Source organism: Cololabis saira, chromosome 17 (genome assembly GCF_033807715.1).
Source record: "Cololabis saira isolate AMF1-May2022 chromosome 17, fColSai1.1, whole genome shotgun sequence".
Classification (NCBI taxonomy): Eukaryota; Metazoa; Chordata; class Actinopteri; order Beloniformes; family Belonidae; genus Cololabis; species Cololabis saira.
Window position 1 is genome coordinate 24,328,521 of NC_084603.1, and position 27,721 is coordinate 24,356,241.

The following is a 27,721-nucleotide window of genomic DNA, read 5'->3' on the forward strand; positions in this document are numbered from 1 at the left end:
ACTGTAAATCTTATGTTGTTATTGTTATATTTCAAAGGAAGCAGATGAATGTTTCCCTGTGATGAAAAAGACCGCTTTTTAAGATCATCCGAAGCTTCCTGTTGTCAGTGATCTCTGATGATATCCTTATTAACTAGTGTGTAAACATAGAGATATTTGTTCTCAGGAGAAGAAAAAAATCAAATCATTAATGATAATTATCCTCAACAAGATGATGCGTTTCTTAATCCCAAACAATGATTAAAGCAATTTGGAGATTTGGAAATACTGTAACATCCCCATACAGATTGCGTGACACAAACATGCCAAGTCCCATCAGAGGCTTTAATTTGAAGTTGTCTTTTCGTTAAGCGTTCATAAATAAGCTTATCTCAAAGTTTACGTAGGCTAATCTTCGCTCTCCTCCTCTCTCTAAGAACAAGTGGAGGCTCCTCCTCTTTATGATAATGTGACAGTAGCATCTCCTCTCGTTGTGATTATGTGATGTGTTTCCCCCTCGCACGGACCTGACGCGGACCCGTCTCTCCATCCTCCTCTCACTCACTCCATGCGCTCCGCCGCACTCGCGCAAAACCTCGTGTATTCTCCGCTAAAAGTAACTTTTTTTTTTGTTTTGTTGTTAAAATAGTTTAACTTTGAAGTTTTATTTTTATTTATTTTTTTAATTCCCCCCGACATGAGCACTATGGCAGCTCCCGCCGCTCCTCCGGCTCTGCTCCCCGCCGCCCCGCTCCTCGGACACCACGCGCCGGCGCCGAGCTCCGCGTCCCCGGCCACCAGCTCCCCGCCGCCGGCGGCCACCTCCGCCGCCTCCTCGCCCGGGGCGCCCCCTCCCCCGGTCCCGGTCCCGGCGGCGCTGCTGCTCCACCAGTTCAGGTCGGAGCTCCTTCTGCACGAAGGGAACCCCTTAAAGAGCGGAGGAGGACCCCCCCAGCAGCAGCCGCCCAAGCCCGTGTACGCCACCGCGTCCCCCGTGGAGAGCACGCCGCAGAACAACGAGTGCAGGCTGGTGGAGGTGAAGGGAGCCAAGCTGGCCTCGTTCACGGTGAAGGACGCCGAGCTCATCTGCCTGCCGCAGGCTTTCGACGTGTTCCTCAAGCACCTGGTCGGCGGGCTGCACACCGTGTACACCAAGCTGAAGCGGCTGGACATCACCCCGGTGGTGTGCAACGTGGAGCAGGTGCGGGTGCTGCGGGGGCTCGGCGCCATCCAGCCCGGCGTGAACCGCTGCAAACTCATCTCCAGGCAGGACTTCGAGACGCTCTACAACGACTGTACCAACGCGAGGTAAAAAAAGTGGGATGATTTATGGTTCCGCGTTAAATCGACGCAGACGGGTTACGGCGTACGGTGCGCGTCGCCGCGTAACCTACGCCGTAGGCTCTGCGTTGGTGTAACGCGGAACCATAAATCAGGCGGCTGGGGTGACAGTGTGACCCTAAAAGTTGTGTGAGAGGGGAGGGCTGGTGCAGCAGGTGGGACTGTCCTCCTTCCCACTGCTCTAAATCAGTGGTTCCCAAACTTTCTGTGCCCAAGGCACACCAAAGGACAAATAAAAGTTTCAAGGCACACCTATTGTGCAAAATAGCCTTATAACACGTGTTATCACTAATATCATCTGTTTATCTGTTAAGTTTATTATTTACTAATGCCAAATAAGATATGACAAAGACAACTATTCTACTCATGAAATATTTATTGACAAAATATTTAAACTTTATCAAATTGGGCTTCATCAAACACACCCATTTCAGGAGGATTTTTTTAAAATAGTTTTTAGATAAAGAGTTTGGCTCTGTATTATGGAATGAGTGCATTCAAAGTAGTATATAGTAAATTAAAATAATTATTTTTGTCTAGTTGTATACTATATTGCAGTAGGCTATGGTTGTCACAAAATCCCACGGCACACTTGGACTTGCCTCAAGGCACACCAGTGTGCCGCGGCACACAGTTTGGGAACCACTGCTCTAAATAATATTCTCTTGGAATTGCAATATTAACCTAATCATGAACTCATAAGTACTTTATAGCCTTTATTAGACTGTGAAAATATGTCAAAGTAAATTAAGGACAAATAAATCCAGATAAAAGCTAGGAATGTTCCATGAGTTATGGTTTCATTTTCATCTGAAGTCTTTTAGGTGACTGTCTGTTAGGTCCGGTTAACCCCATATTACCAGTCACATTACTGCTCTGTAACTAATTACCATATAAATGGCTGATCAACCTTGTGATGGTGGTGATAGTGTTGACGATGATGAATTTTAGTCTTCCTAGTAAGAAAAACACAGTTAAAAGTTTGTCATGTTATCGCAGGCCATCATCTCTGTTTCTCTCAGACATGCGGGCATACACACACACACACAAAAGTTCTTCATCTTTGACACACTCACACGTGCACACATCGAATCTGACACTGTCATTCTGAGAAATTGATTCTTCACAGAAATTAATTAATTTTCATTTGGCCCCAAGCGGCAGCTTAAATCAGGACAAGCTCACTCACTCACTCACTGATCCCTTTGCTTTTGCTCGTCTCCCTGCCTCCCTCTCCCTCCTTAATAACTTGCTGTCTTATCATATCAACACTCTTTAGCCCTGAGCATCAGAACAGAGGAGATGATTAAATGAATTCTCGGTATTTATGATGCGATTATGTAAATTAGCTGTTTTGCAGAACTCCGATGGTGACCAACTACATGGGTCATCAATCCAGTGCGGCGCAGAGATGTTTGGATAAAGGGGCTAAATTGGCTGGGATTTGTGGCTTCCTGGTGCCTCAGTCTGCTGTTGTGCAGACCACATGCTCGTAACAGCGTGAGTTTGAATCCAGAGGAGTGTGGATTAGCCTTAGTTTGGGGAATTTATATTGTTTGATCCTTAATCCTTGCTCCTCGGAGCATGAATGATCCAATTTACACTTGCCATTAACTGCAGATAGAAGATGCATCAAGATGTGCACAGATAAATCATCCAAAAAACTGATTTTGCAATGTATGAACTACTTTTACCCCACGTGTCATGTTTTTTAAATCACTGTGGCACTATGATGCAGTGTTATTTTTCATACATATCTGATCTAAATTTGGTTTTAATGCAAAATGAAAGGAGTTTTGACTTTCTGAGCAGACCCACAGACACTCCAAAACAACACAAACTGTGTGAAAATCATCTTCCAGCTCCATGTGTGTGGATTAACACCTGTGCTTAAGCTTTGAGGCCCTCCAACCAAGACAAAATCCAGATGCATCTTCTGGCTGCTTTGGGATTTCTTCTATGCCTGGTGTTAATGGGAACGTTGTTATACAACCCCTGAAAATACACAGCCTCTGCCGTGTCTAATTATCCACACAACACTCAAATAGCCTTTAGTTAATGAGATCTGAAAACATCACTCGTCTGAAAATCTTCAAACAACTTGCCTGTTTCTTTGTCTGCAGGCATCAAATATGCTGCAGTAGCCATTAGTATCAACCTCCTGCATTAGAAGTCTCTAAGTAATCCCTCGTGTGGATGAAGCAAACGTACAGTAGCAGGTAAAAAAAAGTGGGACTCAAGATGGTTCTCATTAAAACAGGAAGGCTGGCTGACTTAATCTAAAAGTTTCGAAAACATCTCCAAGAATATGATGATGTGGCTCTCTGACAGCGTCAAGGCTCACTGAGGTTTCTGTTACTGATTAAGAAAGCCATTACTTATTATTTCCTTGTTCAGTACAGTCACACAGGGTGGAGGAAAAAGCTTAGACTTGTCTGATTGTTTAACACGACTAAACAAATGATTTAAATGCTCTCCCAGAGTTTGTTCCTTTGTTTAATTTAAAGATTAAAATGATTTTTTTTGGAAGCAGTGTTAACAGAAATGCCCTCTGTTTATCACAGTCTTTCCTTTTCTTCTTTGTCTCTCTCTTTCTTTCCTGCTGTGCACACAAACACACGCACGCTGACCACTGACTCATCAAACCATGAAGCAGGGCCTGCTCTCTTCTCACTTGCAGTTTACTTATAATTCATGCATAGGTGGCACACAAACACACACACACGGTGTGTCATCTGCTCACACACACAGACTCGCACGGTCACGCCTGTGTGTTTTTGCTGGCTTTGCTGCTAAATGACATTAGTTCCACAGAGAGAACATGGCATGTAGGAGGCAACCTGATCCTCCATCCTTTTCCTTCTCCCCCACAAAGAAAATGTTTCATTCTCCGTTAGTAACATCAAACAGCTCACTCAGGTCAACCTGCGTGTTTGCGTAACACACACATGTATACGTTAGAGTCCAAAAATTCCAGCCCTCCCACATGTTCCATAAAAGCGGTGTAATAGACAAGCAACAAGATTTTGTTTTTGACCAAAAAATTATAGCACGAGCCCTGTGCATTTGTATCTTCTGTGCTTTGATAATACAAACACGTATCACGTAACGGTCGATGACAATTTTCAGAGGACCGGGTTTCTTCATTAGAACTTGTGCCTATTAAAACTGCTAATATTGTGTTATTCTGATGAAGAAGAGTGATCACAATTTCTGAAAACAAAATCTTACCTCTTAAAATTATATCTTCGACAGTGTGAAGACGATTCTTTACTCTTCATATATATTGGGATGGAAGCAGTACATTCAAAACCGTTGATCTCCAAAACCTGCACTTTGTGCTTCATAGTGCCAAAGTTCAGTGTGTGTGTGTGCGCATTGGAAGGTAGACTCCTCAAAGCGGAGCCCCAATGCCACACCATAACTCACTGTCAAAGTCAGCACTGTCTGGATGAAGGGTTGGAGTCCTGAGTGAGTGTGTGTGTATGCGTGCGTGTGTGTGTTAGGGTGGGGCTCTCGGATCAACTTTAACCTCCGAACTCTTTTGATGTTTTATAGAGATGAGCGCGATGAGATAGCGTTCCTCTGTGTCTGCCGCTGTGACAGGTCTTAATGGAAAACGCGCACATACTTTTACAGAAACACACAGTCTTGACATGGGCTCGACCCTGGAATGTGGGCGAGGAATGCAAGACGGTATCAGGTTAGGAGATCAGATTTTTGCCCATGATCAAACGTCCTGTGTGTGTGTATGTGTGTGTGTATATGTGTGTGTGTGTGTCTGTGTGTGTGTGTGAACATGCTGTCCCGCCTGCTTTTTTCATGACATCACCCTACCGGCTTTCCTCACAGCAACGGTGCATAAACCTTCTCCAGCCCTCGAATAGAGAGGAAAATCGGAACATCAATCTTTCCCTGCCTTCTCTAACCAGCAACATAAGTCTTCCTGCTTGCGGTGGCGACGTTATGATTTATCAAACCGGACCGTGACGGCGAATACAAACCCATGTGATAAACACAGATTGAAAGGATGGGCGCTGCAAACCGCTACTAATGTATTCCAAACAAAATCTTGTTTGAGCAAGTTCTGTTTTTTCACCCCCTCTCTCTCTCTCTCTCTCTCTCCTTTTCATACACACACTCACTTAAACACACGCACTCACAGCTGCTACCTATCAGCACCTCAGTCCCTCCGAGCCAGTAGCTGTTCCACTGTTTTGACTGTAACACTTCCTCTTCTTTCATTACTTTTCTCTTTCCCCTCGCTCTGTGTGTGTGTGTGTGTGAAGTAGAGAGATCTGTCATCTTTGTTGTGTTTTGTTTCTGTTGCACCTGTGCTAAGCTCCAGCTGCCGTGTTTGCAGTTTCATATTTCAGGTAGCATACACTCGCTAAGCTTAGAGGGCAGAACTTGATGTACAGAGTACCTTTCTAAAAAAAAAAAAAAAAAGAAGAAAAAAATGTGTTTGTGTGTGTGTGGCCAGAGTGTTGGCATGAGGGAGGACGTCTGGGTGAGATTTTAATTAAAGTTTGAGACAAAGAGGTCATAAGCCATACACCCCCTCCTCTACACACACCTTGTACACACACGCACACACACACAATGAACTGTTTTTTTCTCTCCCCCCTCCTCTCCCTCATTCCATCCCCTCAGCTTGATGACTTTTCCATGAAAGGCTTTTTCATTAATCCTACCTCAGGGAACCAGTGCTCTCCAACGTCACACACACACATACACATACACACATAAAAAAAACACAAAAAAAACCAACACACACTTGCATGCGCAACACACACATAGACCTCCCTCCGTGGGTCACTTTGATGTATCACCGCGCTTGCAGACTAAACACAAAATTAGGTTCCATTTCTTTATGCCCCCTCAAATGCAACATATACAAAGGTGCAAACGACGCACCCACCCACCAATACACACACACGCACACACACAAACACACATACAGCGGCCATTAATTAGTGAGCGCAAATAAACAGTAGTAAGGGAAAGGGAAGCGGCTGCTGTAAAAGCCAACCACAGGCTTTGGTCTCTGTGTATTTTATTTCCCCCCGCTGATGTTCACTTCTGCATCCGCGAGTGTGTGAGAGCGCTTCTGTGTGTTCATTTGAGGTGTTTCAACATCAGTTACACTGGAACCGTGTTGCTTTTCCCCTTCAAACTTGAAACCTAAAAATACTTTTTCCTGCTTTTGTTAAGCTCAGTGTGATGGACTAAATGCGCCGAAACACATTTTTTGGTGTTCGTGCGCTCCCCGAGCACGCCTCCTCCATCACCAAAGCAACACACTAACACACATTCACAAGTTTATCCCTCTTGCACATTCCTGCCATGTTTTCAGAGTGGGTATGCATTAGTGTATCTGCTCCAGTGTCTTTTTCTCGGTGCGTATGTGCCCGAGCGTGCGCGCGCGCGTGTCTGAGATATCTGATGTCAGCTGTCACATCCCAGTCGGTCTGGGCCCATAATAAGAGACAATAATAACAACTCATTAAAACCGAGGGCAGGAACTGTGGAGCTCATCGGCTCATCAAATTAACCTTTGAGCACTTGATACACATATACACACGCGCTCACACACCTACATGGCAGTGCGCACACACCCACAAACACGAGCTACCTGTTTTTCACTCACCGTTAGTGACTAGTAATTCTTTCTCTCTGTCTTTTTGTGTCTCTTCATCTCTCCCCCCTCTCAGCCAGTGGGTGTGTCAACAGGGGATTGGTCCTTTCTGCTGGGTAATTGATGAATTATATGCAACATGCAAATGAGGCACCATTAATCTCCTGACTGACAGCTTCGTTTATGGGGCCTTAATGACGGCTGGATTAGATTCTAATTAAAATCTGCTCAAAGACACCCCACGCTAGGAAGCTGCTGCTTCAAGTCGATCTCCCCATACCTTTTTTTCCCCCTTTCCCACCTTTTTCTCACTCTGCTTCTACTTTGCGTGCCCCCTTTCATCCTCATTTCCCCTTACTTTTCCCCTCCTCGTGTTTCCCTACATCTCCTTTATCAACTTTATTGTTCTCACAGTTTCTTTTTTGCTCCCTCCTTTTCCCTCCTTGCATTCACTGTCTTTTAATATATCACACACACGCGTTACACACACATACACACTCAGAGACACTCGCCCACATACTCATGTTATGTCAAGCTGCTTTGAAAGGAGATGAGGTACGCTGGTTGTCATTAAGCCTGATGTGGCCCGTGTCATTCCCACTGTCAGGACATTCACACCGTTTAGTCAGAGGCGAAGTGATGTCTGACAGCTTTTCACGTTCTTCCTTCAGGATTGATTGAGCACGCCCGGCTCAGTCAAACCTTACACACATGCACAAACACTCTCACACTCAAAGAATCTTGTAGTCGCAGCCATTATTGAAGAAATGTGTGACGTGGTGATAAAAAGGGATACCAGTGGCCGAATGAGGACCGAGAGAACAAACGGATTTAATAAGCAAACAAATGAACGAGTAAGCTGAACAGTAATGAGGTGCTTTATTAATGCCATGGGGAAACTCCTTTTTTGCTTGCTCGTATCCACAGGGAGGTCAATTTTGCTGTATAGCAGCCTTCCTGGAACTGGTCAGGTTTCAGTGTTTTGCTTGTTGACACTTCAGCAGGATCAGAGGTTTACAGACCGAAGGCCACTGTGTCTAACCAGGCCACCCATCTCATTCTCAGCATGGAAAAACTGCCTAATGACTAAAGTCAGCCCCTGTTTTCTACCTACAGTTCCAGGCCTGGACGACCGCCCAAGAGGCTGCAGAGCGTGTCTGAGGGCGGGACTCACCCCATGCTGTCTCACAGTGGTCTGATGCACGCTGGGATCATGCCTCCTGCAGGTGACCACCCAAGCCTCATCTCACACATACAGTACACTCAAGTGCTATGGAAAGGATATCTCACAGGTGCATAAATACACAAGAAAAAACATTTTTAATTTAACTAGTCATCAAAAACAACAACAAAAGTGTTGTGTCTTTTGTTGAACTTAAAGGGGACCTATTATGGCATCTAATACCTATTTTAAACAGGCCTTGAATGTCTTAAAAACAAGCTTTTGATTGTTTTTGCTAAATAAATTAGAAATTCAGCCTCTGAGCCATGTCTTTATCTTCACAGTTTCTAACCTCATTATCTATGAGGGATTCTGAGTGGGCGGGGCTATGATAATGAGGCTCTGTGCTGATTGGCTGCCTGAATGACGCGATACACCGCTACGAAAAAATGGCGGAAGCTCCGGCCGGCGGAGTTAGTTGTGGGCGTGGTTTCACGCATCGGAGGCCAACCTATGTAAATCGCTCCCGTCGTTACGTAACGACGGGAGCAGAATCTGAACGGCTCGTAGAAGCCACATCACACTGGACGGCTCATCCGGGCGGCTGTACAGACACTGCAGAATTTGGTTTCTTTCCTCCTTCTCTGAGTTGACAGGCTGAGGGGAGACCACTTCATATATGTTAAAGCAAGAGAAAACCTGTTTTTCATAATAGGTCCCCTTTAACAATTTTTTTTAGGTTTTTACCGGCATGGTATCAACCATTAATATGTGTGCAGACAAGGTAAAAAAAAAAAAGAGAGAGAAAACGTCTTTTTCATAATAGGTCCCCTTTAACAATTTTTTTTTTTAAACTTTATTTGACCAAATGCCTTGAATTTTGAAAAAAATTCTTCCCTTCATTCAGACTCTAGTGTTTTGTATTTTTTAACACACCTTTTTTGCGCCACCTTATTTGCTCACAGAGCTTTAATAAACACCGGAAAAATGAAAAGGTTACAACTCTCTTCAGAAAATAAGACTCTTGTTCTCCTGTTACAGGTCTAACTAGGTCAATCAAAAAATCAACACGCATCTATTGTCAAATGATTCATCAGTGATGATGAATCTGTTATGATTTGGTCCAACCACATGGCATTTTAGAAATTAAAGTTATTATTAGCAGAACGAGGAAATGGAATAGATTACAGCCGTATTAATCAAAGTCTTTCATGCTTGGAAGTAGAAGTGCAGCTTCTGCTGCACATGTGGTTCAGTATTTCAGTTCAAAAAGTTAAATATGTGGAAAGCATTGATTAGGATAAATTAAAGAATAATATAGAAAAAAAGAATGCTATGACAACACGGGCTACATGGTGGTTGGTGGTTAGCACGGTCTCCTGGTTACTGGTTTGAATCCTGGACCTTGCACATTTCTCCCTGTGTCTGTGTTTCCTCCCAGTAGTCCAGCTTGTTTCTCGATAAAGATTCAGACTCCAATACAACATTTTGTAATATTGCACTCTTCAGACATTTGCGTTTTTTCTGAAGCTTTTTCAAAGTATCGCATGACAGATCGTCTTTAACAGACCACCACATGACTGTCAGAAATGTAAAGGTACAATTATTTTAAAGTGAATTTGTGAAAAACGTATTGTTAACTTATCATTACACATCTGCACTTTTTAAAAAGTAAAATTAGTCATTTCCTGGAGACCACATAAATCTCTGCTCCAATTTTTAAGCACAAAATCGGTCAGGGTTTGTGATTCTGCAGTACTGCATGTTTAATCGCAACCAAAACCCTTCTTTGAGCTGCAGCAACTGTTTTACATATTTGAACTGTTGCATCAGAGTTGCTATCAGCAAAGCTCAACATTAGTTCTCTTTTCAAGACCGAAATGATGTTGCAAGCAGCTGAGTTCTCCACCAGTTTGAAGAAAGAAGAGCCTGCTCTTGCAGAACACATATGATATGAGGCTGTTTTCACTATGTTGTGTGCTCTTTCGTAATGACACATTTAAGCCGTCGTCAATATTAGGAAGAGGTGCGCTTCTGGGAGGACAGCGGTGTGTTGATTAATAAAATTAGCATGCACACTGCTGACACTTGAGAAACAGCTCATAACCTGCAAGCTTGGCTTTTTTTCTCTTTTTTTTCTTGAATTAAAAGTACAAAAGGTCCTCTCTTAAGTCCACTAAGTATTACTTTGGCCTTTGACAACTGAAATATGACTATGGGTATGTTTAACAAAAAGTTCTCCTTACTCATTCATGTTCTGCATCTGTGACTCTGGTTTTAGATTGTGTGCTTTAAATTAGCTGTAGTAGCACTATGTTAGTCATAGTGTTTCAATCTGTCTGTTTTTACAACAGTCTTTTGTATATCTCCACATAGTCTTAGTCAACTGCACGCTAAAGGCCATAATGCTGCTTGTTTTGTCACAAACAGTTTTGTGTTGAGTGTGCTTTTATGTGTATGTGTGTTTGCGTGTGTGTGTGTGTGTGTGTGTGTGTGTGTGAGAGAGAGAGAGGGGGAGAAAAGTAATTGTTGGCACCTCACCGCTCTCAAAGTTGCCCTTGGCTTTGTGCTCTTCACTGCAACCTGATCTTTTCATTCCCCGCCTCAAAAGAAGCCATTTTCTATTAGCCTCCGCTTCCTCTCACTGTTCAAAGGTGCTTGAGTGTGTGTGTGTATGTGTATTGTGTATGTATGAGCGTTCAAGAGCATCTTTCTCAGTGGGAAAAGACTCTTTTTCCACCAAAGGAGAGGGCATGGCGGCAATGTCAGTGCTACTGATTAGAACTGGCCACATGAGAGGGAAGAAGGACACAGAGAGAGGGAGGACATTTGAGCGTAAAAGGCAGGAAAGATCTTTGATGTGATCCTCCTTAGTTGCTTTTTCTTGCCTTCATGTGCTCACACACACACACATGAACACACAGGCGCAACACAGTGGCTTATGTCCCGCTGTGATGCTGACATTTGAAAAGGTAAAGTAAGGAGAGGGGATGGGAGGGAGAGGGCAGGAAAAATAGGGAGATGAGAAGAAAAGGAACAATTTGTTGTGGTTGTCGACGACTTAAGCAGACAAACTATTCACCTCAGACGCCCATTGTCTGAGGAAGAAAAAAAAAGTACTCAGCAATTGAGTCTGTTGCAAATGTTTAGATGTAACCAAGATCAGGAAATTAAGACTTATGGTTTGTTTGGATTTCCTCGGTTGTGTTTGCACAGTTGTGTGGTTTGTCCCAACTTTAATAATTCACTATGTTTGTCTGTATTAGTGCAAGATATTTTTAATTTTCTATTCTCAAGGCTGCTCTGTGGGTCAAACTACCTTCTGAGGTTCAAGACACAAATTAAAATGCGTCTCAGCCCTCTGGCCGCATTTTGTCACTCTCCATTGCATACTATCTCAAAGTGCACAACCTCTGTTAAAAGGCATCTTCACGTTGTTTTTCATGCTTCAGATACATTTATTGTTGTAAAGAAAGGCTTTGTGATTAAAAGGTGGAGCTGCTGCTGGCAGTTGGAGTCGTCCTGTGTGCTGTGCTGTGGGATGTGATATCCCTGTGTGGGTGAGATGAATGTCTTGGCTTGTTCCTATCACTGCTGATTCCCTGGCAGACTAAATGGCCAGTGCAGCGGTGCAGTCAGGATGAATGGCTGGTCTCTGTCTTCCCATGACAACCTCCAGCCTACCCACTGCTCTAATCCTCCACTGGGGGTCATTGATCTGGCTCTTATTGATTCTTTTCTCTCTCTCTCTTTTTTTTACCTCTTTATATCTGTTTCTTGCTCAGATCTATCTGTCCTGGCCAAAAAGATCAAGTTGGAGGCATTGGCCAGTTACCACAGCAACCAACAACATGGTGGGCCAAACGGTGAGAACGGTGACCACAACCCTGGGCTGGGTGAGTCTCGTTGTTTTTCAGTGTGCATACACAATTAATTACAGTGTTATAACACATTTTACGGTTGTGGTCTGAATGTATCTATGATGCCAAGTCAGTACAGCTGGAGCAGCTGTGGCGCTGGTGAATCAAGCTGATTAAAACCAGGATGTGACATCATTTCTGCCGCCTGTTTGTTTCCTTTGAAAGACGGTAAATGAAATGAAAATACAGGAGGAATGAGTCAGTCTTTCAGATGAATTTAGTGCTAGTAGACATCTGGGTGCGGTATTTTGAACAATAAGAACGTATAGAGCAGCTTTTTCATTGCACATTTAAACCCCCAGGCCGTGATAAATGACTGCAATGAAAACTATTCCTTGCAGCTTGGATTTGTTTACATATTTGTGCAATTCAGGAAAACATTTTGCAGTAAATCATTTGTATTTATTTGTCATCTTGTTTCGAAAGCCCGGACATAAACATACTCCCCCTTGAGGAAAAGTCCAATTCAAACCTGACAGATACAAGACTGCTGATGAGTGATGTGCAGATGCAGATTTCTGGAGTTACAAAAAGACTGACATTGACCAAAAAAATGATAGAGTATTACTTATTACATTTTTTTTCTTAGCTATATACTATATACTGTATATATAATTTTAAAAAATTATGGCAAGTCATGGTGAGGATGTGTTTGGTTGTGCATCACTGTCAGCTGTGATGTGCTCTCTGCTACATGAGCTGCAGACTTGCAGCGGCTGATGTAAACAGTGGAGTTGGAGCCAGTCTGTCAAATTATGTAATGATGCCATTATACCAAACATCTTTTTCTTTGTTGTGTTGGGGAAGAAAAAAATTATTTTCAAATTGAGGCCATCGTAGGCCAAAAAATAGCAGATCATATTGACTGGTATATTGAAAAGGCTCTAATTAAAAACACCCCTTCTTTAATTAAAAACTCAAGATATGATTCTGCCTCATTTATGATTTAATATGCACAGAGGTGTCAATATGCGGGCGTTAGAAGTGTACGTACTGTGTGTTCTGATGTTCTGGAGGCCTTTGTCATGACTGCCAGGATAGATTCCTTGGGTTTGAGATTAAGAATTAGAATGCTTTATTAACCCCCATGGGGGAAACTGGGGTTTGTTAGGTATCAAACTGTTGCTTAATCACAGGTTTATTGCAAACGAGCTGCACTTTGGCATGTAGTAACCAGGGCCTTAGTAAAGATATTATAAATTAATTGACTAAAGTAAGCAGAAAAATCAATGCATTCCCCATCTACTTGACAAAAATGAAACAACTTTCTAACTTTGGTGCATGAATCTTGAGAACATTTAATTTCTTCTCTGAGCTAAGCTTTTTGCATATTTAGCGAAACTTTGGAGAGTTACAACAACCGTAGGTCTAATATTTGATGGTAAGCTGTGTAATCCTTTGTTAAGGACCAAAATGACATAAATATAAATCTGTTTCCACTTAAAACACTGCAAAAAATGAATTTCTAAGAAAGTAAAAAAGCCTTGTTTCAAGGAGGTTAGAAGACTATTTTAGACTATGTTGCTAGTCTCAAGTATTCTAGTCAAGAAAGTTTTTCTTGTCCCATTGGCAAAGATTTGTTGCTTAAAATAAGACAATGTTGACTAGATTTATGGATTATGAGACTTATTTCTAGAGATATGTAAAAATAAATAGCTATTCTAAGCCTCTGACAAGCCTAAAATAATGTCACTCCACTGAAATGAGTGTGTGCGTGTGCGTGTGCGTGTGCGTGTGCGTGTGCGTGTGCGTGTGCGTGTGCGTGTGCGTGTGCGTGTGTGTGTGTGTGTGTGTGTGTGTGTGTGTGTGTGTGTGTGTGTGTGTGTGTGTGTGTGTGTGTGTGTGTGTGTGTGTGTGTGTGTGTGGCTTGGTGTCTGTGCACGCACATAAATCTCAGTCCATTTGGTGTACCTTTGTCATACGTCCATACAAATCAATTACTAATGACATGTCACAAAAGGAAGAGAGTTCATGGCCGCTGCTTAGAAATGGATCAGAATGTATATATTTCTGACAAATTAGCAAATGATGGAGGCAGAGGCCATGAACTCTCCTCCTTTTGTGTCTTTTGACAGTACTATACAGAACATCTGTAGCCCACTTGTCTGGTTTTATTACAAGATAGCAGCAACTGGACAGCTATGAATGTACAAACATTTTCCTATACACTTTTTGTAGAAAGTTAAATTACTTTGGTTTATCTATCTACGATGTCAGTTACGTGGAATAAAAATGTTAAATCTTGTCAGAGTTTAAAATGCCTATTTGATAAAGGTTTGTTTCCATAGTGCAAACATTAATTGTTCTTTTTGCCACAAACGCATATTCTGTTCTAAATCAAAAGTGTTGTGGTTCATATTGTTTAGGTCCCTCAGGAAATTTGACATTCCTTAAGTCTAATAAAATTACAAATTCTTGTTTTAATGACAATGAACAAAATAAAGTAATATAAAACACATGTAAAACCATACCATTCATGAGCACATATATAATTCACAACCATTCATGAGCACATATATAATTCACAATCACATATGTTTTCATTAAGATGATGTTTGACTTAAAATTTGAACAAAAGTCTGCATAAAATGCCAAGTCATAGATATGTGTAAAAAGGGATTGTAACATTCTTAAAAGTTACAACACGACAGAAACTGACAGTGTCATAAAAAACAAAAGCGGGTTTCAGACAACTGTAAAGAAGACATAAAGACAAGTTAAAGGGCCCGCTACCAGAATGTGAGGACCTGGTGACTTTGTACTGCAGGCAATCCAGGGAATGCAACTTTGATGCAGGTTAAGCTTTTGTTTTGGCATTGGCACAGACAGGTGTGCTTTCACCCACTGTTTTTATGTGTGTTTATACACTACCACTAAGAATGTTTTTATCTGTTATGGAGCTCCCCCACCAAAGTTTTTCAAGCCAAGCTGGTGGTCTTGCATATTTTCTTACATAGTTTCTTTTAAGTGTCTGACTGGCAGAGTCTTTTATTCTTGCTGGTTGCTTTGAAGGTTCATTCTTTTGACTCACTATTTGAGTTGTGCGTTTATTGTGAGGTTGAGCTGCACATCGCTGGACCACTGATGGTTAATATGCTTTAATTGGTGTGTTTAATGTTGAGTGGCAGCAGGTCGGACAAAAGGCAGGAGGAAGGCAGCCTGCAGACGGAATAGCAAGCTTAGTATTGTGATGCATTGTGATGCGTTGTGAAGGACTGGGGCCCCTTTGAGCATCTTGCTATGAGGCCAGGTGCTGACGTGTCAGGATATTGGTTTGAATCCAATAAAAGTTTTTGCTGCAAATCTAATCCGGAAATACTCAGCTTTGGCGCTGCCGTTTCACTTTGCTCATGATATGATCTCTATCTGAAAATGATATTGGGAAATATTATTAATGTTAAAACAGATGGTTTTACTGCAAGGCTTCTTTAATGTAACCGTCATCTGAAGTAAAATTAAATCATTATTTTCAGATTATTAATTTTTATTTTGCAGGAGCATAAGCCCATATGTTCTCATTTACAGTAATTTTGTTACAGAATCACCTCATTTTGAAAACGAGTCCTTTTGGCTGCTCTTTACTTGTGCACGCAGACTTTTTCATCATGTGCTATCAAAGGCTGTTTCCTTTACTTCTTCAGTCCCCAGCTTTGCAATGAGCGAGAGTAGCGAGCAGCATTGGAACATCAGTGGATGAGAGTGAGCGCACCGGGATGATGGAGAGATGAATAAGATGAGAGGCTGAAGCCAAATCAATAGTCTTCTCCCTAATTCACTATCCTGAATGCAAACGACAAACGCTGGACAATCGATGGCGGAAGGGGCACACGCACGCACACGAACGCGGACACGCAAACGAATGGGGCGCACCGCCCCCACTGTTATCGACAGGTTAAAGCGACATCAGTGTGTTTAGACAGATGACGGGGCTTATGGAGGTCTGTGTGGAATACACTATCAAGCAGGGACGCAGACACTTAACATGTGGAGCACACTGCAAGACTTGGAGCCAGAAATGAGAAATTGTCCTTGTGTGTGACTGTTTTTTTTTTTTTTTTTTGGTTCTTGTTGTTTTAATTACAAGGAGATACAAGTAAAATCTCTTTCTTTGAACTATCTAGTTCTCTTTTTTCCCCCGCGCTCATGTCGGCAAACACCACCGGCATTAAGCATTGTTTACCATTGTATACACTCGGTTACAACGAGCAGCATCTGTGAGCAGTTTGGTGGCATGCTTACCACCAGCCATTAAAGACCTGTAAAGCTTAATCACTGTTAATGATAGAGTCAAGTGGAAACACACACACAAGCACAGAGATACTGTAGATACAGACATAAGCACAATGTGTTTTTTCCATACCGCCACCCACGGCCTTATGGGAAGGATAGGCCCAAACCAGAGCTTTAACCACTACAAAGGCAATCTCGGATTACACACACGCACACGCTCACAAATGCTGAGTGTGACACCTTATGGGCTGTGGAAGAGTGGGGAGCAGCCATTTCTGCATTTAACAAGATCTTCTGGGAAATTTACAGTAACCGTTTGTTTACAGTAATGGTTTGTTTGGATAAACATAGGAGAGGCACTTTGACTTTTGATGTTTTTTAATGAAACATAAGAGAAAGTGATGGGAGGGTAGAGAAAGTGTAGAGATGCGAGGGGGGAAAAAGAGAGAAGGATTAAGAAGAGGGAGAAAATGAAAACAAAAATGAAATTATGCAAGGGAGGTGGGGTTTGACGAAGGGGCAAAAGTGGAGCGCTGCTTTCCAACTGAGGCTTAATATTTGGCTGCTAGTTGATTGTCGGAGCATCTGGTTATTCAACTCCATTCAGACAGATCTTTTGTTTGGATCGGTTTCTGCTCTGGGCAAGTGACAGACTAATCTGCCAAAATGCACAAAGCGCCGCGCATATGTCCAGCGAGCCCGACTCAGAAAGTCAAACGCTTCACCCTTTATTTCTATAAGTTTCTGTTACTTTCTCTTTTCTTTTTTAATTTCATCTCTATTTGTTCTGTTTGATCTCCCTTCTTTGGACTGCCTTTTTTGTCCCTTTTTTTTGTGCTTCCTCTTGTTCTATTATTTGTGACAATTGTGCGGAATAGAGTCCAAGATTTTTTGCTTTGTGTTTATAATTACCCAGTGTGCATTGCTGGCCCAGCACCAGGACTGCCATCAGCTTCTTTTGTTCCACTTCCTCCCTGTGTTTCTTTTGTTTTTGTTTTTCCTTTTATTAAATGATAAATATTTATGTCAACCCCCTCCCCTGCTCAACAGGATTGTTTGTTTCATGAATAGAAGGACTCCAACAACCCACTAGGGTGCTGTTGAGAGGAAGGATTTTTTTTTTTTTAATACATATTAGATGCTTTTCTTAAAGAGAGGCGTGTCAGCAGCAGATTGGCCAAGATAATAAGTTTAATTTCAAGTGCAGGAAAGATTAGACGGCAAAACACAGAGGAATTAAAAGAAAATCTGTAAGGTTTGTCTTAATTTCAGAGAGGTTGATCTTGTAGTTTTGAAGGCGACGGTAGTGAAACACGGAGGTAATTACAGTCCCAACAGCTTTGAGAGACATTTTTCTCTCCTTTTGCCGTATGCTTAACCTTTCACTCGTGCACACATAAATATTTTCAAGTCCGTTTAGAATCAGATGTCTAGATAAGGCATCATATAGAAAACATTGCCGTGATGGACTTTTTCAGGTTTAGAGTTCAGCTAGATCAATGCAATTAAACAAAATATGCTTTAAGCTGTTTGCACATACACGGTAACCTTGATGATACTTAATTATTATCCTGCTCTCATCTTCTTTTCTTTTTCTGTTCCGCTCCAGTTCTAGATCAGTTGCCCTTCATGATGATGTCACATCCTCTGATACCTGCCAGCCTGGCGCCGGCCTCCGTTTCCATGGCAATGGGCCAGATGAACCGACTAAGCACGCTGGCCAGCATGGCCAACATGGCCCAGCTCAGCGCCAATTCTTCCTCCAGGGTTCCCACCTCAGTCATTAAGGTGATCTCGGAGGACCGCCGGCCTCATAGATCAGACCACCAGCCACTAATCAACCGAGTCCGTGTAACTTAGCCATTCTGGAAGAGATTAGACACATTTACATTTAACATAAATTTACATAGTCCACAGTAGTACTGTTTATTTCTTTTAACAAGCAAATCCTTCCCTAAAACCTCTGTTCTTTTCAAGAATGTATCTTTTGTGTTCAAAATGTATGACAAAGCTATTCCCGGAATCGATTAAATGTTAAACTATTAAACTGTTAAACTTTTAAATATCTACTTCATTTTTGTGTCCTAAAGTATATACTTCTTTTTAGTACCCTCAAACCTGTCTCGCCTTAAGTCACTGTGGCTTGAAGTTGTGAGGATACAGTTACAGCACAAAATTGTCAAAAACGTTACGCTTCTAATATTCAAATGAGGTTATTACTTCACTTAACTGGGGTCTTCCTATGGCTTTAGGATTTTGCCTTTGCTATAGTTGATCCAAAAATGTTGACGACTCTTGTTACAGAGCAGAAGATTCTCCAAAGTTTCATAAACTCTTACACTTCTGTTTTTTTTTTCTTTTTCTTTTTCTCTGCACAATATAAAGCAGTAAAAGTCCATTTTGGAGCTCGGTCCAGCTGGAGGGTATTTTGTGCTTTGCATGGCAGAACATTATTGTTCTTTAGGGTGGACGCTCGCATCATTATCATTGCAGTAATATAGTTTTTGGTTTGAATTGCGCTTAAAAGCCTACAATTTGATCATGAATCAATTTTGCGTATCCCTTTCGTAGTCACTGCTCATGTCAAGTTAGATTCACATCTTGTGTGTTTTATTAGGTTGTGTTGTAAAGTTGTGTGTTGTTGTCCGTTAGGAGCGAGTGCAGGACAGCCCCTCTCCTACCCCCTCGCTGGAAGAAGCTCAGATGTCGTCCAATCACAGCAGCAGTGTGTCAAGTTCACCGCTGCACACAGAACGCACTGCAGAAAACACACGTACGTATTGACATAGCGTGATCTGCATACTGAAACGTGCCAAATGTAGTTAGTATCATGTCTCATTTAAGAGAGTTTATAAATCACATTCTTCGCCTTTATATATTTTCTATCCAGATCCGCTTCATGATGGTCTGTCGTCGGGTCACAGCATGCTGGGACATTCTCCTGGGATGCTGCAGGGGCCCAGGGAGACAGACGTGGCCTCAGTGGAGTACAACAAGGAGAACAAGAGGAGCCACTCTGACAGGGGTAAGACTCAATAATGCATCATCTCAGCTTCCAATCGGAATAATTCGTCTTCTATAAAGATGCCTTCTTCACTTAGATATATTGAATGAAAGCGTTAACCTCTGTTCAAAAGGTCGGCTTCTTGATGTTTTCTCAGAATTTCTTCTTACGGTCATTAATCATTTAGAAATAATAATGAGTAGTGATTACTTCTCAGAAAAATCAATTGCCTTTGGACAAAGGTTGTCAATACTGAACAAGCATTCAGTTTTCATCCAATCTATCCACCCATGTCATCATTTGTGCTCAGTGGATTTTAAGCAACTGTGGTAGATGTCTTGAGTTTCTTGGACACATCTGTTCATATATTTCAGGGAAATATATTTGTTGTAGTTTAGCAAGAAAGAAATATCAGTAAAATGTCAATACGGGTTCATTTTCTTACGCTTTAACTCTTCCACTCCTCCTTGGTGTCAGTGCCCCCCTACCCTACGGCTTCCCACGGTGAGCAAAGACAAATAATTCTGCAAAACAGAACTCCATTAGACATGGAAGCAGGGTTACATTAACGAGCCATTTGCCGGGCCGCGGCCTAACGAGCCAGGCAGCCTCCCGCACTCTCAGCTGGACCTAATCTGCATAACGACCGCCTCCCTGTCGTTAGGGCCCACGTTGCCACGGCGCTGCAACGTCAGTTGTTTGGTTCTCTCTGTCAGGGAGGTTTGCATTAGCTTAATGAGGACTGCTCAAGGACAAACAGTCAGCAGAAATCTACAGCAAGAGAAAGAGCGAGGGAGACGGGGAGATGTTTGTATGTTGGTTTTTTTATGTGCGTGCGTGCGTGTGTGTGTGTGTGTGTGTGTGTGAGTGCGCATCTGTATACATGTATTCTAATATTGAATCCCATTATTCGGTAATCACATTTAAAAATCACAAAGGCCTCCCAGGTAAGGGTTCAGATGCTGTCAGGTATCTGTGAACATATTGACAAAGCAGTGATGGCACCAGCAACGTGAAAGCCATACATCACACATCGCATTTATGCGATTGATTTTCAATTGATTTTCCTGAATGCAAATGAAATGCGTGTACATTTGCTGGATTGAAAGCTTTTGTATTTGACCTAGAACATCACAGGATAGGTTTATCATGGATTGAACAGTTTCAAAGAGCTCCTCGGCCCTGTCACCCTGTCAATCCATCGCGTACTAATCTGTGTATGTGAGGCGGTTTTGGCTGTGTGTGCTGTTTCAGTGGTCTTTGAACAACGTATCCATGCAGCAAAGATCAGAGGCCATGTCTGACATCTCACTTCCATTAACCAAACATCAGCAGAATTTTATTCTCTCTCTGTCTTTCTCTTTCACTCCCCCGTTGCCTTTCCGTGCACTTCCGCTGACTGGCAGTCTTCACGTGGTGAAGTTCATTAGCCTTGGGGATGGGTGGGAGAGGGATAAGAGAGGGGAAAAAGAGAGATGAAGTTCGGAAAAAAGAGAAAAACAGACAGTGACCTTGGTTAGGGAGATGGGTAAATGATCAAACAAGCTGGCAGCTGTGTGGGTATGTGTGTGTGTGTGGGTGTGGGTGTGGGTGTGTGTGTTTTTATGCCAAACGGTGTGTGTGAAAGTGAGGTAAAGTAGGCGTAAAACAGTAACTCAATAAAGGATCAGTCACATCCAAGGAGCTTGGGGAGCCCACGCTGCTGACTGCGCACTTCAGCGGCTGCGAATGTGTGCGTGCGCAAGTGTGTGTACGTGTGTGTCTGTATGTGAGCCACAGGAGTGTAGTTGGATGCCCTCCGCTGAGCTCGCCAGCACCTGCTAATTACCTTTCTCTACAGAGCAATGCTTTTAGCAAGAAAGAGGGAGAAAAGGGGGGAGGAGGGAGGTATTGCTTCTCATCTGTGAAACACCTTGAATGTGACAGTTGCCAAGACGTGAGGCCGAGGCGGAGCAGGGGAGGTGGGTGGATTTGGAGCAGAAGATGCTGTGGTCAGCTAAGTAGAGAAAACAGCGTCATTTGTCACAGACAGAGAAAAGTGCCAGATATCACATCGCGCATTCACACTCATCTCTGCTCCAATAACCGCTGGACTCTCAGGACGTCTTCGTCCACAGTGGCTCAGATGACAGCAACTGCGTAAAAGTGAGCAACAGCCTGATGCAGGGAAGGACAAAAAAAAAAAACGAAAATGGCTAATCTTCATCTCCCTCACTCACACAAATAGGGAACATGCAGTTCTCAGGTTTACAAACAGATGGTCATCCATAATGCAGGTTCTTAGCTGCTTTTATGGGAGATGTCAAGCTGTGATGCATTATCAATAGGCAGACTGCCATCTAATAAAGGGTAACCACATTTTTAAAACCTCAAACCAGAACTTCTGCATATGTGTGCATGCACTTGCTCGCAGTAATTAGTGAACACCCATGGTTATGTTACAAGAAATTAAGTAAACTTTATCAGAAAGCTTGGAATTTGCACCACACTATAATTACATATTCTTTCAGGAGCGATCCATTTGCAGATATTAAAAAAACATCATGGCTGACTGCTTGAAAACATTAAAGCTCTTCTTTTTTTTTTCACCCGTTTGGTCCAGCTTTGATTGCCGGCTCTTACTCTGTATTTTGAAAGCGCAATCTTTAAATTTACCGTTGTATATTAATTGTCAAGAGGTCTAGCGGAGGTGAAGCAGATCTCCCACTGTTAAACAGGTTCAGTCAGGAGTCTGTCAGCCTCAGTGACGTGACATCAAGCTGTCTCTCTGCTCTCCAGACAACAGCTACTTGGCCGCACAGACAACCAGGGAGAGCTGTGATAGACAAGTCTACCAGAAACCCCCGTCAGGCAGGGAGAGCTGTGAGAGGGTGTCTTACCCTGCAGGACAGAAGCTCACAGCGGGGCTCCACCACACTCCCTTCATCTTCCCGGAAGGCTTGTCCTCCATAGAGACCCTGCTCACGAACATCCAGGTGAGGCTCTGCCGGGGCTTTATTATTATTATCATACTTTAAGATGAATAGGAAGCCAGTTGAGCCACTCTCTGGGATTTCCTGAAATGGTAAAACACAGACATTTAGGATATGCAGTAGTTGGGTGGGCGTGTGCTGACCTGTTTCTCAGATTTAACATGTCTTTGTTATAGTGATGTGATATCCCTTTCTAGTTGGGCTTTCACATGGGGGGGGGCATTATCTCTAGTTTACCTTTTAAGCTGTGTTAACTCTCAAGATATTAAAGTAGAAAAAAAAGTCTAAGCTATTTCTTTCTCTTTTTGTGCTTGACTTGTTTTAAGAATTAAACTTTACCCTGTGAGTTATTTCTATCATTAATGTTTTGAAAGTCTTTGGAGCATTAGATGAAGATGGGAATGTCTCCTGGCTTTGGTTCAGCGTGTAACCTGCTGGGGCGTGACTGTGTGTCTCCAAGCAGGGTCTGCTGAGGGTTGCCATAGAGAATGCCCGGGCGCAGGAGAAGCAGGACCAGCTCGAGAGGACGGAGCTGAAGATGGAGCTCGTCCGAGAGAGGGAGCTCCGAGAGACTTTGGAGAGGCAGCTGAGCATGGAACAGAAAAACAGAGGTAGACTGCCTCACAAAAAAACAACCGTCAGTCTCAACTTTAGAGGTTTACCTGGATATTTTTTCTTTTTCTTACTCAGGATTGCACATATTGATTGGAGTGCAATTTATCAAACCTGGCACAGTGTGTACTTTAACATCTAAACACTGATGATTCTGCTGTTCAGCTAAACAACGTTGGTTTAATCCACTTTTAAAGCTGACAGGGTGTCCATTAAGATGAAAATCAGATAAGGAAGTGAGGACACCTACAGCATATTACCCCTCAAAGCAGCTGCAGAGGTGAATTAGACTGAGGTTGGCAGTATTCGCCAAACTAAATCAAGTTTGCAAAGTTCACAAAAGTTGTCATCTGCAGCACAGTCAGAGCAAATCCCATTTTGTTTGATGGGATCATTCCAGGTGGAGTGAGTGAGTTATTGTAAAATGTACACTCCACTCACCAGTCGTATCACGTTGCATACCTGTTGCAGGTGCTGATGTGTGCAGTGAGATTAGATGTTGATCATTCAGATCAGTAGTCATGCCCTATTTTGTCCCAGTTTGTAGAATTCCAAGCCTCATATTTGATTTCAGGGGGGGGGTGTACTGAACGTTTTGGGGAATCAGGGACACCAGACCACAACAATAAAACACATCAAAGTCAGAATAGCTCCAAAGTCCCTCAAATCTCTTGATTTAAAGATCTAGGGGGAACTTAGAGGAGATATATGACAAACTGATGTCTGCAAAAATGTCCAGTATAAAACATGAATGGAAGCATCTTTGCAATTTGACTCCTTGTATTTAAAAACCATCCATGTAAATGTGTTTTTTTTCTCTTTTCTGTCCTCTTTCCTAATCAGTTCTGATCCAGAAGCGCCTGAAGAAAGAAAAGAGGAGCAAGAGGAGACTACAGGAGGCCTTGGAGGAGGAGGTGAAACTCCGTGATCAGGCAGAGCATAGCCTGCTGCACACTCCCAACACACACATAGGTACAGAAACCAATGCACTTTTATAAAAAAATATCAAATATTATATGTCTTTGAGTGCAACTAATCCCTAACTGTTTATTAGCCTCTAATTAAGTGTCTTTATTAATGAACAACCAAAACTACAGGCCATCAGTCAACCACAGCTCCTCACACAGAACCCACGACCCAAGACGTGGACGGGAACAGCCACGATGACAACAGGCTGGACGCCAAGGCGACAGTACAAGGTAGAGCGGTCCAGATGACAAACTCTGCCGAGGTGCAGCTGTGAAAACAGCCTCATATTTTGTTGAGTAAAGATATTCTGACTCTGAATGTCTCTGGAGAAACGCTGACCTGCTGAAACAATCTGTCACCAAAGGGAAAAAGTATTACAGTTTGGTATTTTCTGCTGTTTTTACCAGATAATAAAAAAGGACAGATGCTCACATATTGCGTGAAAGCATGAAAAGATTCTGCTTTAGTAAAGTTTTCTTCGCGGGAATTATTATGAGCAGTGACAAATTGATTCTCATGTTATCAAAATAAATCCAGTTTACGGTCACAACACCGGTATACCTGCTGCTTCAGATTTATTAAGTTCCCGTTGACTGAACTAGGACATTAGTTCACCTACTTTCAGCTTAAGATGCCTAACTGACCAATCTCCTGGAAAGCTTTTGAAAGATTGCACAGGGAGATCGCTTCGGAGAAATTGAGCAAAATCAAATGAAGCATGAGACAGTTCATGGGGTGCTCCTGTTTTAATGGAGACAGGCATTTTAATATATTTATTTTGCCTGTGATATTGTCTTCTCGGGGACAGATTAATGAGAAAATCCCACTTGTAACATCTTAAACAGGAAGAGAAGGACACAGCCATGATCTCTAGCCCGGCCTCATCAAAAGAGAGCATGGTTGCAGCCCACCTCTGCTCCGCGCTGTGCCAGGGGCACCAAACCAGACAGTGCGCTTGTTCAAAAGCAATTTTTAATTGAATGTCAGTGAAGCAAGAAGCGAACTGGCCACTAATTAATGGCTGTCTTAATTGTCCTCATGACGAGTTTGTTTGGACATCATTTGCATAATTAACACCCAGTAATAAATCATTTAAAAGGGAATTGTCTGTCAGACAGCAGGACAGAGAATGTGGTTACTTTATGCCAGGAAGTTTTATCACCGAAAACGGCCGTCAGGGAGGGAAAATTTGTTTTCTCTTAATAATGTTCTTTTTTGAATATTTGGTCATGGCTGTGTACCGACATCTGTATTTATAAGAACTAATTATTTCACACAGCATTTTTTTTCTCAGCTGTCCACATTGAAGAACTCAATTATCTTGTGTTATTACAGCAAGTCCTCCTTTGCCAAAAATAAACTTTTTAATCTTGTTTACACATGTGTAATCTGTTTCTTATCCATTTTAAGGCATATCATGGGCAAAAATCCACCATCAAGGCTTTACTTTAGCTGTTGTTGGGGTTTTTTCTGCACCTTTTTTTTTTTTCTTCCTCGGGCTGCAGCATCACCTGCAGTCTGGGAAAAGTGAAGTCGGACAACTTGGGGCTGTCCAGTTGTTTTGTAGATGGTGTGAGAAAGAGCGGAATGAGAAGCTAGAATAAGCTATGGGCAGAATTTAATTTAATTTTAATTTGGGAGTTTGGGAGGGCCCAATCACTCAGCTGCCGACCCAGCTGAGTGATTGGGCCCTAGCAGCTGCTGGTGGGTGCAGATGTGGGTAGTATCAGATTAGCATATGCATAGATACCCGTTCACAGAATGAGAGAGAAAAAGGCACCGAGTACTGCTCAACCCATTTTAATCCAATGAGGGGGTTTTTCATGGCACGAATTTCAAAATGTACAGTTTTTGCTGAACAGAAATCACTTCTTTTTTTTAAGGGGGGGGGGGGGGGGGTCATAACTGCTGAGTTTGATTTTAAATGTTTGACATAATCTGAATTTATTTTGGATTACAGAGAGCAGAGTGTTCCTCCAGACCTCCGGGATGTACTGAATACGAGGTGGAAGGGAGGACAGACTGTTAGGCGGATGGAAGAACGGTGATGAAGATTCCTCACTTATGACAAATACAATCAACAGGCATGCTCAGTCCCGCGGCGGCATCAGAGACACAAACCCCCACCTCCCCCACATTACATAGGTGACATCTGAACTTTTCTCTTTGCTCTCTTCTTTAATTTATTGCATTTATCACAAAATCTCAGCTGTAGTGATAAGAGTACTTTTCCCCCTGATGTTGTGTTTGACTGTGTTTCTTTCGATCTAGGTTTTTAGATCCTAGATGACCATATTTGTTTTTTTGTCAGTGCTGTTTATTTGGACGCAAGTGATGAATATAACGTGTAACAGAGTTGTGTACATAAATATAGTCATCATTTTTATTATTCTGAAGAAAAAAAACCCATAATGGCATGTTGTACAGTCAGTAAATTACTTCTATTGTGTGTGTTATGCAGTAGTGCAGTTTGACAATACAAACAATACAAATCCTTTTTATTAAACTGTCTCAGTGCTTGTTTCTTTATTTCACAAGTGCAGCTTCGAATCAAATTGCTCTTTGAATCTTTTTTTTAATGCAAAGATACGGTTGTGTAGATTTCTGAAATGCTGAATATGATAGCTTATTTACATTAATTGTGACAAAACCCACCCGATTTGTGCTGGGACTGTGAAGGAAAAGGGGTTTCTTACATCATTGATATGTGAAGATGTGAGGAATTTTTTGGCAGTAATTCTTGCTCCATCTCCATAAACAGACATGTGGGCCTGACTATTGATGGATGGACAGAAAGTTGTCATAATGATGATGCAGAATGTTCTTTTTTTAGTATTTTTACTACTCAAGATAGAGAAGGCTCAAGAGTTTTACAGAATCAGTTTGGGGCAATAGGTAGCTTTTTTTTTTTTAATGTATTTTATTATCATTACGCAGACAACTAATTATGTAGAAAACTCTAATTTTTCTGATGTGTGAAAATGTGTGGTTATTATGTGAGCTTTCGTATCAAATAATAGCCTTGCAGTTCCTGAGCTCCTGGATAATTAAAATAATGTAAAGATTTTCTGACTCATTGTGGACTGAAGCTCCTTAAATTCTCTTTCTTAAATTAATATTAAGAATTTACTTGTGTTTTTGAAAGTAGTTCACATACTTTAATAAAGTAAGTGAAGGATCAACAATACTTGTTACCTAAAATATTAGAGGTATGTTCCTCAGGATTAACAATATTTGTTCAAGAATTTAACCGGCCAGGAATATGTTTTTGTTTTGTTTTTTTCAAAAAAAAAAGAAGTCCTAAATAATACATTTAACTTTTTTCCCAACCTTTTTTTGGGTTAAGAAAATTTTTGCTGTCAAGTTTTACTCGTGCAACCTTGTCTAAATGTGCTGTGCGGCGTTTCCTGGACACCAGCAGATAAGCGCTGAAGCAGGACGAAAACAATACCTCTGCTACAAGCAATGCTTCCTGAATACATAGTGGTCGACACGTGAATAGCAATGATTCACATAAATGAACGTGTGAATGAGTCATCAGCTTTTCAGATGACCACCTCTGAGGCTGTCTTGACTAAAAAGGTTTGTGACTTAATTCAGTGCTGTTCTCTTTCATGCTCCCTTGTCTCTCACACACTTGCACACATCCTTTCACAATTCACAGAGTAGCTTTGTCCTGCCGAGAGATGTGTAATGGAAAAGATAAATGGAGGATAAAGCTAAGGTGACAGGACTGAGCATGCATCTGTGTTTGTGTATTTGCATGTGTGTGTGTGCCTGCATGTGTGCACTGCACAACAGACCAGCAAACCATCTGCTCATCTCCTCTTAATGAACAAAGCAAACAGCAGGAGTCAAGGCTGTCTCCAAATCTGGAGTCCCTTTATTGGTAAG

General features: G+C 42.1%; 1 protein-coding gene across 2 annotated transcripts; it reads left to right on the forward strand.

Moving 5' to 3' along the window:
- The first annotated feature begins 501 nt into the window (after positions 1 to 501).
- dachc (dachshund c) lies at positions 502 to 26,315 on the forward strand. Of its 2 annotated transcripts, none has more exons than XM_061744701.1 (11): positions 502 to 1,287; positions 8,075 to 8,184; positions 11,906 to 12,016; positions 17,880 to 18,058; positions 18,923 to 19,043; positions 19,161 to 19,295; positions 22,053 to 22,249; positions 22,707 to 22,857; positions 23,702 to 23,830; positions 23,956 to 24,057; positions 25,788 to 26,315. In XM_061744701.1, the coding sequence occupies exons 1-11, from the start codon at positions 677 to 679 to the stop codon at positions 25,823 to 25,825; spliced, it is 1,884 nt and encodes a 627-aa protein (XP_061600685.1). In that variant the 5' UTR covers positions 502 to 676; the 3' UTR covers positions 25,826 to 26,315. The 2 variants fall into 2 exon arrangements, with proteins under 2 accessions (XP_061600685.1, XP_061600687.1); XM_061744703.1 differs by having other exon boundaries at positions 22,710 to 22,857.
- The last annotated feature ends 1,406 nt before the right edge of the window (positions 26,316 to 27,721 follow it).